Source organism: Apteryx rowi, unplaced genomic scaffold (genome assembly GCF_003343035.1).
Source record: "Apteryx rowi isolate R43461 unplaced genomic scaffold, aptRow1 scaffold_5, whole genome shotgun sequence".
Lineage (NCBI taxonomy): Eukaryota > Metazoa > Chordata > Aves > Apterygiformes > Apterygidae > Apteryx > Apteryx rowi.
Window position 1 is genome coordinate 6,304,671 of NW_020450760.1, and position 13,710 is coordinate 6,318,380.

At 40.3% G+C, this 13,710-nt stretch overlaps 1 protein-coding gene across 1 annotated transcript; it reads left to right on the plus strand.

The window, feature by feature from the left end:
* The first annotated feature begins 9,801 nt into the window (after nucleotides 1–9,801).
* On the plus strand, nucleotides 9,802–13,201 carry LOC112972678 (alpha-1-antitrypsin-like). Its single transcript, XM_026079549.1, has 4 exons — nucleotides 9,802–10,468; nucleotides 10,952–11,222; nucleotides 12,009–12,156; nucleotides 13,001–13,201. Exons 1-4 carry the CDS (start codon nucleotides 9,802–9,804, stop codon nucleotides 13,199–13,201), a joined length of 1,287 nt encoding a protein of 428 aa, XP_025935334.1.
* Nucleotides 13,202–13,710: the final 509 nt, after the last annotated feature.

The window sequence follows — 13,710 nt, forward strand, 5'->3', positions numbered from 1 at the left end:
TACATAACCCTCTGCTGTAACCATCCAAGATGACTGAACTGCAGTGGGTCCGTTAACCCTGACGTTCTGTACCAACAAGAAACTCCGAGGAAAAGGGCTTAACTGAAGAGAGCGTATCTCAGCTGATGGTTGCCTATGAGAGAAGATAGACCTACTGCGCTGAGTCCCTGAAAGGAAGTCTAGCAGTGCCCAAGGAGAACTGAGTGCCGGACTTTTCCTGGCAGCCTCTGAGCCATGTGTGAGAGAGTAAGTTTGTTCTGTCTGACCTTGTTTATGGTCAACTGTGACTCTATTTGCTGATGGGGCAGTTTCTGTCAGTAAATCTTTGTTTGCTTTGCCCTCTGGCAGAGTTCATGTACTATGTTGTCACAAACCATGAAGCAGTGTGGTTTTAGAGCTAACGTGGTATGTATCCAGTATATGCTACCTTTCAGTAAGGAGAAGAGCTAGCACAAAGCCAAAAGGCACAGCAATCAGGTATCACAGAAGCACCATTTGCTCACGTAAACCCTGCTGTGCGGATGCTACAAGTATTTTGGACTTTCCTTTCTTATTCCCAGTTATGCTATTTGAGCCTCAACCCTGTTCTCAGCAGACCAGCCCTCTCCCTGCAGCTAAGACATCAGTTCAGTTCTTGATTGCTGTTACTATTTTGAGGAAATGGGAATTTCCCAGACATGAGCCAACCCCATTCTAAAAGTTTCGGTAGATTCAGGACAACAAAAGCAGCAGGCTTTTCCCTATACTCACACTCATTTCAAGCAGAGAATCACTAAGCTCTTAAAAATCAGTTACTTATGATAGTTCCTGGGCAGGATGTTTTTTGACTGCGGAGTCTGAGCCAAGTATAGTTGTATGCCAGCTCCAGAGCAGTCTCAGTGGCTCACAGCACAGCTCACCTGTGACAGGAGTCTTGGTAGCTTTTACAAGTATAAAAAATGTCGTATAAAAATACTTTATATTATTAAATATATTTATTCAGCTAGCTGATATCTTCTTCACTGTGGCCAAAAATATTCATCCTTTAAATAATAGCAAATGATAACACTTTGCAAAGTTTGGCCCAAACATTTTCTTTCTAGCTTTGAGAGCAACAAACAAAGCGTAATTCCAAAATATCTACATAAGGGATTGAGTCAGTGCTTGTTTAAAGACAAGTCTGCAATAGAAAGATAAATAATCTAAACTGTCAATTTATACTTAAATAATAATACCAAGATGTTTCTCTGTGTAGACAACTTCATTCCAATAGGAGAACTTTTCTCCCTGGACAACTTGTCACTCTAAAAGTTATTTAAATAAGAAATGTTCCTATAAACCAAGATAAGAAGGTCTATATGGTAAATTCTGCTGGTAAAATGTTATCATTTTAGTATACCAGTGTAATGAAACAGTCCTGAGTGGTAAGACCTCTGCACAGGGACAAGATTTTAGTGTAATTTTGCTACACTGCTTCCTGCAGGTAGAACCATAAGTATGGAGCTTTGAGTTCTGGGCATTATACGAAATGGAGCCCTGTGCCACCATCTCCTGGTAAAATCAAGTAATGGACGTGACAGATTCTGTCTCATTTTGCAAGCCAGAAAGAACAGTAGCTTTCTGATTTGCTGCTGCTCTGTCAGCAGGAGTTTTGGTTTTCTCGTTAAGTTTTAGGTGCAGGATTAATGAAATAATATACTTGAACAGACCACCACCACTTAGGAGTAAGGGTTTGGTGTTATGGTAGGTAATATATAGATCAGATCAGTAGTGGGGAAGGAGACAAATGAAATGTTAGAAATGATTAGAAAAAATAAAGAGCAAATCTGTTGTGCCACTGTGTAAATCCCTGGCTTACCCACACCCTCATTACAGCATGAAGTTTTGGTCCCTAACATAAGGGGGGGGGGGAATGTATGAGAACTGGAAAATGTTTAGAGAAGGGCGTTAAGGATGACCACTCTGTGTCTGTCTGGAACAGCTCCTGTATGAGGCGAGAGGTCTTCAGCCTGGAAAAGAGACAACTTAGAGTGGATATGAAAGGTGCCTACAAAATTATTTGTGGCACAGGGAGGGTGGATGGAGACTGAATGTTTCCTATCCTTCTAACACAGGAACTAAGGACCATCACATGAAGCATGTAAGAGCCAGGTTCAAAACCAGCAGATGGCAATGATTCTGCACACTGTGGACAGTGGATGTGGTGTGGCCCCTCATGGGGTGGCCCTACAGCCATGAGGCTGTACCAGCCCAGTTAGTGCTATCTCATGAGCCTCCTTGCTGTGCTCCACTGCATGACAGACCTGTGCTGAGAGTGCACTTTGGAGGAGGGCGTTCAGCCCCAGCCCAAGGTGACTGGATCAAAGCTCTTAAACTTTCATCTGTCTCTTGAACTGCCAACCTCAGGCTTTCATTGTTGAAGAAGGACTAATCAAATAGGCTAGGAAGGGTCAGGAGAGACCTCTGTTTACCCAAGTGTGATGCACAGACTCCCTATTATTACATGCTGCAGAAAACAACATGTAGTGTCCTTCTCCCATTTCATATGTACTGGTCCTAGATAAATCTAACCTATAAACAGGTGCCTTCCATCTTGGAAACATATTTCTGCATGGCCAAAATGAATACTTAGTGAAATCTAATTATAAATGTAGCTTTTCATACCAAGCATAGAACACTGGAAAATTAGGTCTGCTGCCTTTCTTTGGTAAGCAAACAACTTTCAGTCCAAAGCATGCAATGAACAACAGTTTAAACAAGTATAATTTTATCATTTTCCAGTTCTGTAATTCACTGTCCATGTTTGAAAAAAACACCTTGCCAAAATGCTTCTGCAGAAGTCTAATCTAAGGTTCAAAGTCTCTCACTTTGAATCATACAATAACCTAGGTTGGAAGGACCACTGGTCCACTCTACTTCAGACTGATTATATTTGGAGCTATACCATGTCTGTTTTACCAAGATGGATTCTAGATAACAATACTTACCAGTCACTTCACCTATCCCATGCTTTTACCTAGACTTGCTGGATGTGCTAGCTGAATATTCCATCAACGCACAGTTCTTTAATAGGTTTTATCAGGTAACTACAGAAAAGCTGAGTTTCAGGAGTGTTAGGCTTTTATACGTTGATTTTTTAAATTGTCTCCTTCCAATTCTAGCTATCAACCAATTAGTGTTACAGGAACTTAATTAAAATGAATGGTGATCTGGAACATTCAGTCTGTCTGTAAAATGTTATAAAAACACTTTAACTGTTTCTTGTATTGCTAAATCACTCCAGCAAGCACTGGATTATCTACAAGCTCTTCCTGGAGAGTACATAAAAGAAAAACTAATGATGCTAAAAATGGAGAGACATCATTATTGGAGGGTAATATATGATATTTTGAGTTTTTTCATAACTAAATGCAAAGATGATGAAATCATTCATGATAGCTAGTGATAAATGGAGTCACATGAACTGTGAAATCTGAGAAAGTGTGACTCATAACCTCAAACGCAAAGAAAATGAAACAACCAGCTTGATTTCCAAAGGAAACAGGCTTGTGTTTTCATGTTTGTAGCCTCTTGCTTTCTCTTAGCTACCCTCTGTAACATTTGAGCTTGCTGGCAAATTTCAGTCATGTTTAAGAGAGGTAGGAGACTGGAAAACTATTATGTTACTGCTTGAAAATCAGTGGCTGTGTACAGGCAAGAGATCCAAGTTCGTACCCTGCTGAGGGAAAGGCAGGAGGACTCAGCTGTTTGAAATGCTGCTTGGTAGCAGCGAGCAATCAGTGCCTCAGCCTCGTCTGCCTAACGAGCACAGGGCAGGGAGCACCAGCCTCAGCCACAGCTCTGCTCATCCACTTGCCCAGCAGAAGCCACTGTGGGGACTGCAGAGGAAAGCTGTGGCTATTGGGGTGCAGAAGGACATAAATCCTTAGGAAACTGGGCTTTATTAATTCAACCACTCACAGAATAGTTTAAATATGCTGATTTGTGTTGTCTCTATCATAGTGTAGTGAGTGCTAGTGCATTTCTTCTGGGTCAGTTTTAGGATTTTTTTCTAGGAGTGCAGTTAAAAAAAGCATTTGAATGTTTGTGCTGTGAAAATCTCACATGATGTGAATCAATGCCACACATTGACATTATGCTCTTAATCTGCATTAGACCCTAACAAAGGGAAAAATTCAGGTTTTCAATCTCATGAATTTATTAGGGCCAGTTTATTAACTGGACTCTACTGAAGTCAATGAAACTAGAACAGTTTGTCTCAAATGAGGAGATGGATACTAAACCATCATAACACTTGCAGAGCAAGTAAGGACAGGAGTTTCTACATCACCACATCACTGCTAGGAGGCGTCTACATTTACCTTAAGCTTGAAACAGTGATATCTAATGGTATATTCTGTTCTGAGTTACTGCCTCTCAGGCTGGGTGCTTACAGTGTAGTCAACTATCTCCTGGTCTTACTTTTAATGTACTAGCTTTTTTCTTTCATTTACACTTGACATTGATTTTTCAGGGTTTTCAACAAAATATGGGTAAAATAAAATATTTTTACATTACTTCACATCAGGATGGGGAAAAAAATCTCTTTTTTTAGCTTTTAGCAAAAGTTGATTTAAAAAATGGTGGGAATTTCCTCCTGTAACATGTAATATATGTAGACTTTTTCAATACTCTCAAAGAAAAAGTATTTTGAAGCTATTGTTATGTTAATGAAACCTCACAGTTAATTTGAGATAGCATTTCTTTATATTTTGTTCAATTCAAGCCATAATTCATTACTTATAGCCACAGGTTCTGATTTAGCAAAGATATTGTTTATCTTTAGCGGGACTACTCACACACTACTCATATTTCTAGAATTAGTAACACTTGCACATCTTGTGCAATCACGTATCATGTTCAGAAACAATTCCTAGGGCCTGTGTTTCTTCTTGTATACATTAAATGACATACTCAAATGTTTCTTGAAGTGAAAGCTAAGTTTCCTGTCTCCCAGGCTAGTGTCTGTATCATTAGGCTAAAGCGTTGTGCTCCCTACTAGTTGATCTTTCTGCAGTCCAATGAATATATATAGGTGTGTGTGCGTTTATATACATAAACATTGTACATGTGTTTCATAAGTAGATAAAAAGGCATACATTTATATAAACATCTATTTATTTTATTTTATTTTTTTTAAGCAGAGCATCCACAGAAGGAAGGCAGGAAAATGYGTTTCCTTCCCTTTCTCATCAGCCTTTTGCAGCCTGAAGAGTCGATACTCTCCTGCAAAATGGGTGATTCTGGATGGTCTGATTCTATCAGGTTGAAGAGCGTGCAAGACCTGTGAGTGTCATATCTGCATCAAGTGCTCCTGTGACTAGGTTAGTAAACAAAAGATTGGTATGGCTGAGTTTAAAAAGAAAGCGGTGTGTCCTGCCCTGTTTTGCTCTTTGAATATCCAGCCTTATGAGACAAATATGGGACAAAAGCCTTGGTTTGAAATTGAGAGTAAGAATATACAGTTCCCTTTTTGGTGATTCCTACAGACGGTGCAGGCAGCTCCCCCTTCAACATGCTCCCGTTGAGAGGCAATTGATGCCTCGCATGCAGCGTTTTGACACCAGATGTAGCTGCTCCAGGAGCCGGGTGCTCAGGAGCCTGGGGAGACCCAGGCTTCTGCGCTGGCCTGCTGCTGCTTTCCTCCACGTGGTGCAGCAGTTCTCTCTCCAAAACCAGCTTTTCTTCTGTGCTACTGCTCTTCCAAGTAGATGGTAAAATTCTTCACAAATACACTCAAAAAAAATGATTATCTTCATCATTTACACTGTACTCCTTTTGAAGTTTTTATTTGATAAGAAAACCTGCAAGATGACATTCTCCTGCAGGTGGTTTAGCAATAAATAACAAAGCAAAGACATGAGCAGGCCACATCCACATGATGAGATCCTTTTGCATTACAATACAMTTTGTGTTAAATTTTCCTGAAATTTTTAATTTTTACATTCAATTGTCTGGATTTGTATATGAAGAATGAATTTCTTGGAGACAGAGAAGGCAAAACCTGCAGGAAGGAATGAGCGCATGTGGGGTCCCTGTTGGAGAAATTCCCATTAAAATGGAGACTAGACTTAATGGAAAATGAGAAGCAGCTTTTAGCTTGGTCCTTTAGGAGAATTTACTGTGAACAGGATCAATTAGTGCCATTCTAGGAAACTGTATAAGAGATTGTCAGTACTAATAACCCAAAGTTTAACATCTCTGAGAAAATGTGCTCTGTGTTTTCCATTGAAATTTTTAACTAGTGGGGAAAAATCTCTCTCCCTCCAATACCTTGACAAGAAAGTAATACTTACATAAAATGAAGTAAAATGTGGCACTATAAAAGCAAAAAAGTCCTGAAACCAGAAGAAAACAAGTGTTGGCTATCCTGGAAGTTAAGGAAGGGATTCTGTGCATTATCTTTGATATATCTAGTGTTTTGGCATAGTGGAACCAGGAAAATTAAGTCCTCTCTCTGGCTGTGTTAGTTACTTGCTGGGCATCATGGCGTYGTTGAATTGTTATTCCCTGATGCAGTCAATAGTCAGGATGATCTCCAAGCTGTAAATCGCACTGAATGTTTTTCTGCTACTGCAATGACATAAACCTTCTTTCCCTGCTTTATTCATTTTTAGATAGTATCAGAAGATGATAGCCTGAAACAGATACAACTTCTAGAATCTCTGAGGCTGATATATCTTTGGTTATAAGGTGAAGAAGATAACAAGGAATAAGAAGCAAAGTAGAAAAAACATTGATTCTCAGCAAAGGTTATGGCTTCCCATATTTTCTTTAAAGGTAAGATATACTACAACATTTTATTGTGAGGATTGCCCAGATACAGCATAACATCTATGGCACATTCCTTCTTTTTATCTGCTTATTTTATTGTGCTGAATATATCAACCTCCAGTTTTTCCTCAATGCACTTGTAAGAAATGCATAAGGAACTGATTATGTCCATTAATGTTGCTGGATCTGAATCTGTTGCTTCAGTTAATACTCCTGTCCCAATTCTTTAGAGTTTTAGGGAGTGCCGAATTAAAATCACTGTGGTTCATTTTCTGCTATACCTGCTCTTGCTATGCTCTTTTGTAACCAGTCTGCTATCTAAAGAATATTGCTTTAAAAATACTTGTCCCTGGCTCTTGATCATTGTGGTATTCAAAAAACATAACATTTCTTTGCTTGTAGGTTGCACATAAGGTTGTGCCAATGGACATAAGAGATTATTTGAGACTCATCTCAGATTTTAAGAGTGATTCTCTGAGGTAAATTGAAATTCACCATGCTGATTTTGAGAATATTCATCATATGACTTGCAGCATCATCATGGATGCAAATGAGAAATAATTGATCAGCTCCACCATGTGTTGTATCATTGGCACTGAGAATTAGCTCATTTTCCATGATGGGCTAGAAACTGTATTAACATTTTAACCTTTATTAATACCAACACAAAAGAAGGTATGTGCTAATCTGTTCCAGCCTCTCCCCAGTGAGATGGCTTACTCAGTTCACCTGGATCTCTTCTACTACCTATTTTACAATTTAAATAAGGATTTTTTTTCTCTTCCTAAGTTCCTCTAAGTTCCTTCCTAGCTTCCTCCTCATAAGTTAAAGCCACAAGTTCTTACTCAAATTCAGCTGGAAAATCATTTCCGACAGGTTCTTGTAGGATTGTGGCTTAAGTAGCTAAAGTTCTCCGCAGGGTGTCCTGTGTATATTACTATATGTACATTCTTATCCATCAAGTGCTTCTTTAAACATGTCTGTGTTTCAGGATGAAATTGTCAGTTTGTTGGCCCAGATAATTTAGTATTGATTTGCTTGCCAGGGACCAGAGTATTTCCTGGTGTTACAGCTCCAGCTAGCCCGTGCCTTTCACTGAATAGCACTAGCAGAAGTGAGCTTGCTGCCAAGTCCCTTTTCCTTCCACACTTTTCTTCTCCCTAAGTTTTGCTGTCTTGCTGGGTTTTTTTTTTCTTCTTTAAAATGCTGTGGGGAAGATTTCACCAGCTCCCAAAATACCTAGTCACAGGTGGTGGCCAACAGTCATGAGTCAACAGCTGTATTGGTTGGAAATTGTCTCGTTAGGGTGCTAATGCCATGTTTTCAGTTGCTGTTATTCACTAAAGAAACCTGGAAACCATTCACCAATGAAATACAGTCTGCCCCCGCTAAAATAAAGAAAAACCCAACACCTTAAACATGGTGTCAAAGGTTGTAATTGTGCAATATGGTAAGTCAGGATGGCTTTATAAATCAGAAGGTGTCTTACCACGTTTAAAACTCTGACAGAGAGGTTACGACTCTGGCAGTGTCCCTAGCCTGTTTATCTGAGACAAGCCATGGAGGACGGCCTGGCAGGGATGCTGCACTCCCTTATGGGTGAGTTCAGGGCTGCGCCTGTGCTTTAAGCTTTGTTTCCTGGAATTGGACACGGTAGCAGGTAGCCTTCACTTGAATTCACAGTGTTCAGCTCCAGGCACACAGGATATGGCTCTCCTCGCAGATATGCACAGCAGGCTTTTAATGTGAATACCAGGCACCATTTCTCTATGCCAACAAGGCTGCCTGTTGCACAGTGCCACTATTGATTCAGTCCTCAAGCTGCTACGCTCCCAACTTTGTGAAGGTAGGAAAAAAAAGTTTTTAGTCAGCCAATACCAATAATGTCTGTAGCTTTCAGCCCCTATCCCAGGAGGACACACTGAGGAGAGTAGCTGCTTCAAGATACAAATCCTCTAGCTCCACCTGAGCCCCAGTCACATGCTGCAGCAAGTAAGGAAGTGTCTGCAAACATGGAAACTGCAAAAAATACAGTCTCAGTTCTTCCCCACCATCCAGCAGTGTTAGCTTGCTTGGGTTGGACAACTGTCCAGAAAATACAGTGTCATTACTGTTTGCTGTTCATCCTCACCAGTAGTTTCTATCTGAACTCATTAATGATTAATGGGCGCATGCTGCTTAATCCTGTTTAGTGGTCCTGAGTAGAACAAGGAGCAGTCAAGATCGGATGGACATTATAGGCTCCTTTTTGTTGCACTGTGAGTACCCTTTTAGTTTTCTCTTGGATCATTTGTGCATTTCTTTTTGGGGGATTATGCTGTTGTCTGGGAAGAGTGCCTTTCAACATGTAAACAAAGTGATATATCTATTATGCAAAAAATCAGGACATGCCAGGAACCAGCAAAAACTGGCTGCTAGTAAAGAAGATAATTTACATAGCTAAATAAAAATTATTCTGGAAACAATACAGATCCCTACAGAGAGTTTGCTGCCACAGTGGCCAAATATTACATCTTTGAGGAAATTGTACAAGTATTTTGTAATTTTGGTCCTAGACAATATGATCTGTGTTTATATCACATTTTTGTTTAACAGATTTAACTCTCTAGTCATTTAATCAAGTGATGAAGACTTATAAGGCTGCAGTAGCTATCGTACAGTGCCAAGTACAAAAACGACATCCACCAGTTTCCCAACTGTTACTGGGGAAAAGGTCATAAGCTTCCAGTTATTTGAAAACTTAAAAAAAAAATCAGTCCTATGCTATTTTTACATGTTAATATGATCAAAATGACTTCTTTTGAGAGAGCACTTATTATACAAATAATTTATCATGAGACAGTTTCTGGGAATCACTGGCATCAGGAACATGAAATATAAAAGTGAGGTGTTTTTTGAGAACAGTGTGTGTTCTGTGAGTGTCATTTTACTTGGCTGGAATACACACAGATGAAGAAATTAATTTCCATGTTACGTTCTGTATGTCTTCCAGAAAGGGTTTAACGGAAAATGAAGCCCACTTTGTGTTTTTTGCTGGCTGGACTGTATATTGTTGCCCATTGTCATCAGCACCCTTATCACCACAACAAGCAGGATGATCCTAAAGGGAGATATTACCCAGGACATAGTTCTCATAGTGAAGGAGTTTATCCAGATAAAAATAAAACCTTTATTAAACTAGCTCCCAGCAATGCTGATTTTGCATTTGCGTTTTACAAGCTGGTCACATCTGAGGCAACCGATCAAAACATTTTTTTTTCACCCATAAGCATCTCTACTTCATTTGCAATGCTGGCGCTTGGTGCCAAAGCAGCAACGCTGATGCAGGTTCTGGAAGGACTTGCCTTTAACCTGAAAAAGACTCAAGAGCAGGAAATACATGAAGGTTTTTTCCAGCTCCTCCACATGCTGAACCGTCCAGAGAGTGAGCTCCAGCTGAGCCTGGGCAGTGCCCTTTTTATAGAAGAGACACTAAAACCACTACAGAAGTTCTTGGATGATGTCAAACGCTTTTATGAGTCTGAAGTCTTTTCTATTGACTTTAACAACTCTTCTGGCGCTGCGAATCAGATCAACAGTTATATCGAGGAAAAAACAAATGGGAAAATTGTTAAGTTAGTGGAAGATCTTGATCCTCTCACTGCGATGGTTCTTGTTAACTATGTCTTCTTCAAAGGTAAGAAATGTTGTAGAGTGCAAAGATTATGACTTAGATGCTTACTGCTTGTTACAGGGAGTGAAAACCTAAGGGAAAGAAACTGCAGTTTAAATATTTTAAATAGAGAAACCCATGTTCAGTATTTGCAAAATATTCCTGTAGAAGATTCCCATCTCTATGTGTTGTCAGCATCAATGTCTCTATACTCCCCTGGCTGAGAAAAGACTGGTTTTTTAGCAAATATCTTTGTTCCTGAATAAATTCTTTAACATGATGATAGGCTCATGCTCAAGTTACAGATGGTATTTTTGGTTTTATCTCTTTGTGGAGGTCTTTAAGCACCTGAAAAAAAGAGCTGCAATGCTGTAACACCTGAGGGTGTGGTAACTTGAAAAAAAATATTTGCTCTAGCAAAAGTAAGGTTGGGGGACTAGACCTGTCTTATTCACAATGACAATTACTGTTTGTATTTCACTGAATTGTATTTCTTTTTGTCATCAGCCCATTGGGAAAAACCCTTCAATACTTTACATACAAAACAGGAGGATTTTTTTGTGGATAAGAATATATCTGTAAAAGTTGACATGATGTATCGGAAGGGTTACTACAGAAATCACTATGATGAAGAGCTGTCCTGTTGGCTGGTACAGATACCTTACAATGGAAATGCTGCAGCATTATTTGTTTTGCCTGATGAAGGGAAAATGAAGGAGGTGGAAGAGGCTCTCTTGAAAAGAACTGTGTCTCGATGGGAAAAGTTCCTTCGAGACAGGTAAGAGGTTTTGCTGAGGTGAGAAAAGGCTGTGTTAGGAGCATGTATCTCACTGAGGCAAAACATTAAAGGTCTACTTACTGTACAGAAGCCTATTCATTTACTGGTCCCTCTCTGACCATGCCTTCCTTTTTCTTAGTTGGAAAATTAAAAAGAGCAGTGGGTAGTGAATAAATAGGGCATTGAACATGGGATCCATCTTGAATTAAGTCCCTGGCTCAACCACAAGTTTCTTAGCACCAAGGTGAAGTTAGCACACCCTTGTCTTATATGGGCATTGTGAGACTAGAATGGAGTAGCTATTTTTGAAGCATTGGGTATGAGGGTGTTAAAAGCCAGGTGGGATTTGCCACATTGTATGCAAAAGAGGAAATTTTACTTATTTGCCAATGCAGGGATGACTTCCATGGTGGCCCACGCCATGTTTTATATAAGAACAGCCTTAGGACTGCTGGATATGTTCTTTTCAAGAACACCTTCTGCCTGGCAGTAGTCAGTCTCTGTTTGTCCTAGCATCGGTTTAACTGTGTCTTCCTGTTTTTCCCCGCAATCCTGAACACCCCTTCCACCAGCACAGTGGATTTGTGGAGACAGGGGCAAACATGGGCTGATACTGCTCCAACCCTCTACTGTAGGTAGCTGTACTGGTCAGACATGCTATTCAAACCCCGAAAGCAGACTTTAAACAGTTAGGAAAATAAATGGGAAGTGTCACTAGACTGAAGCCACTCAGGAGCATTACCTGGATGACAATTTCTCTGTATTTTTCCTGTTTCTTTGTTACAGAAAAATACATCTGCACATTCCTAGATTTTCTATTTCTGGTACCTATGATGTGAAAAAGATAGTCAAACAAGTGGGTATGATTGATCTATTCACTGAAAAAGCTGATCTGTCAGGAATTACTGAGGAGCCTGGACTGATGGTTTCAAAAGTAAGTCAGCACATGCAATGCCGTGTTCACAGAATTTGTCGGTTCCTGGGAATTTGTCACTGATACCATGTAAAAAGTTTGTCCCAGTCTCTCTGAAGCAATACTCAAACATCAACAGCTGCCAGTCTGAAGGCAAAACAAGCCCTATCTTTCCTAAAGCTGAAGCCAAGCATACTTACCCCCCTCCCCACAAGGGGTTACACACACATACACACACACAGTTTGAGGACAAGTAAGAAGGCAAACATGTAATTAAATGTTCTTTTGGCTACTAAACAAAATTATCTAAAGGTAGCACATTACCTTTGGTAAAATATCCTCTAATTCACCCTACAGAGGGTAAAAGGCTGTTATTCCTGCCCTTCTAGTGCCCTCAAAAAGTTTTTTTTTTTTCACTTAGATGATAGGGTTGATTCATGATAATACACAAAGCTGCCAAAGGCAAAACTAAGTCTGGACTAAATTACTAGGTTTGTTTACTTCCAGAGTTTCTTTCCATCAGTCATCCTGAATGCTCCTTGGTTGCCTGCTGTTAGAGGGTTGTTCTCTGTGTAACGTTAATACTGGTTGGCAGAGGTGATGCCACAACGTGGTTGTGCTGTGGAGTGAAGAAGAGCAGTAGGCGATGGCCTTCCTGAGGCTCACACTGCCGCGTCTCGCATCAGGCAGGCTGGCTAGACAGGAGCTAAGAGGGGGCCAGCTTGCTCCCCTCCCGCTGCAGCCCCCCAGGAGAGTGCATGCAGATCCTGATCTGGCAGCCACTGGATTCATGCTGAAGTAGAAGTAGCTGCTTGTTTCTTGCCAGGATGTTATGTGGAGGCTGTTTCACTTTGTCTCTTTGCAGGTGATCCATAAAGCCATGCTAAATGTTCATGAGAATGGCACYGAAGCAGCAGGAGTCACGGTGAAGGAAATTATATGGAGATCTGGTGAATTTCCTGCTCCACGTCGAGTCAAATTCAACAGGCCCTTTCTCTTGATGATTCTGGATAAATTCACCCGCACCATCCTCTTCATAGGGAAAATCGTAAACCCTCTGAACTGATTGGCCAGAAGACATGCTGTAGCGCATACATACAGTGCTGGCTCAATTCCTGTGATCCAGCAAAACATTTGCACATACACACCACTAGTGCATTTCTTTCAACCATTATCATTATATATGTTTATAATCCCTTAAAACACAAACACTGTTTTTCCTTGCCCCAAAGTTACTGGTATTTCCTTCCTGTCTACAGCTATGTATAGCTTGTAGTGTTAAAAAACATAAGTCACTTTTCCTGTTTTGTAAGAAGCCCTTTCTGTCATGCTCCGGTGGGATATTCAAGATGATTGAAGGCTCTTGGATAATCTGCCTTACACTGTGCACTCAGTGTGCAGCAGGGAAGGGCAGGGAAAGGGAATTAGGAAAAAGGAAGTGGGAGGCTGTAAATCCTGTCTGTTTAATCTGCTGACTTTTGGCAACTCATCTCAAATGCAAATTCCCTTAATATTGGAGTGAATTCCCACTCCTTTCTTTGTTTTTTGCCAAGTATGGCGTGAAGCTCCGCTGCC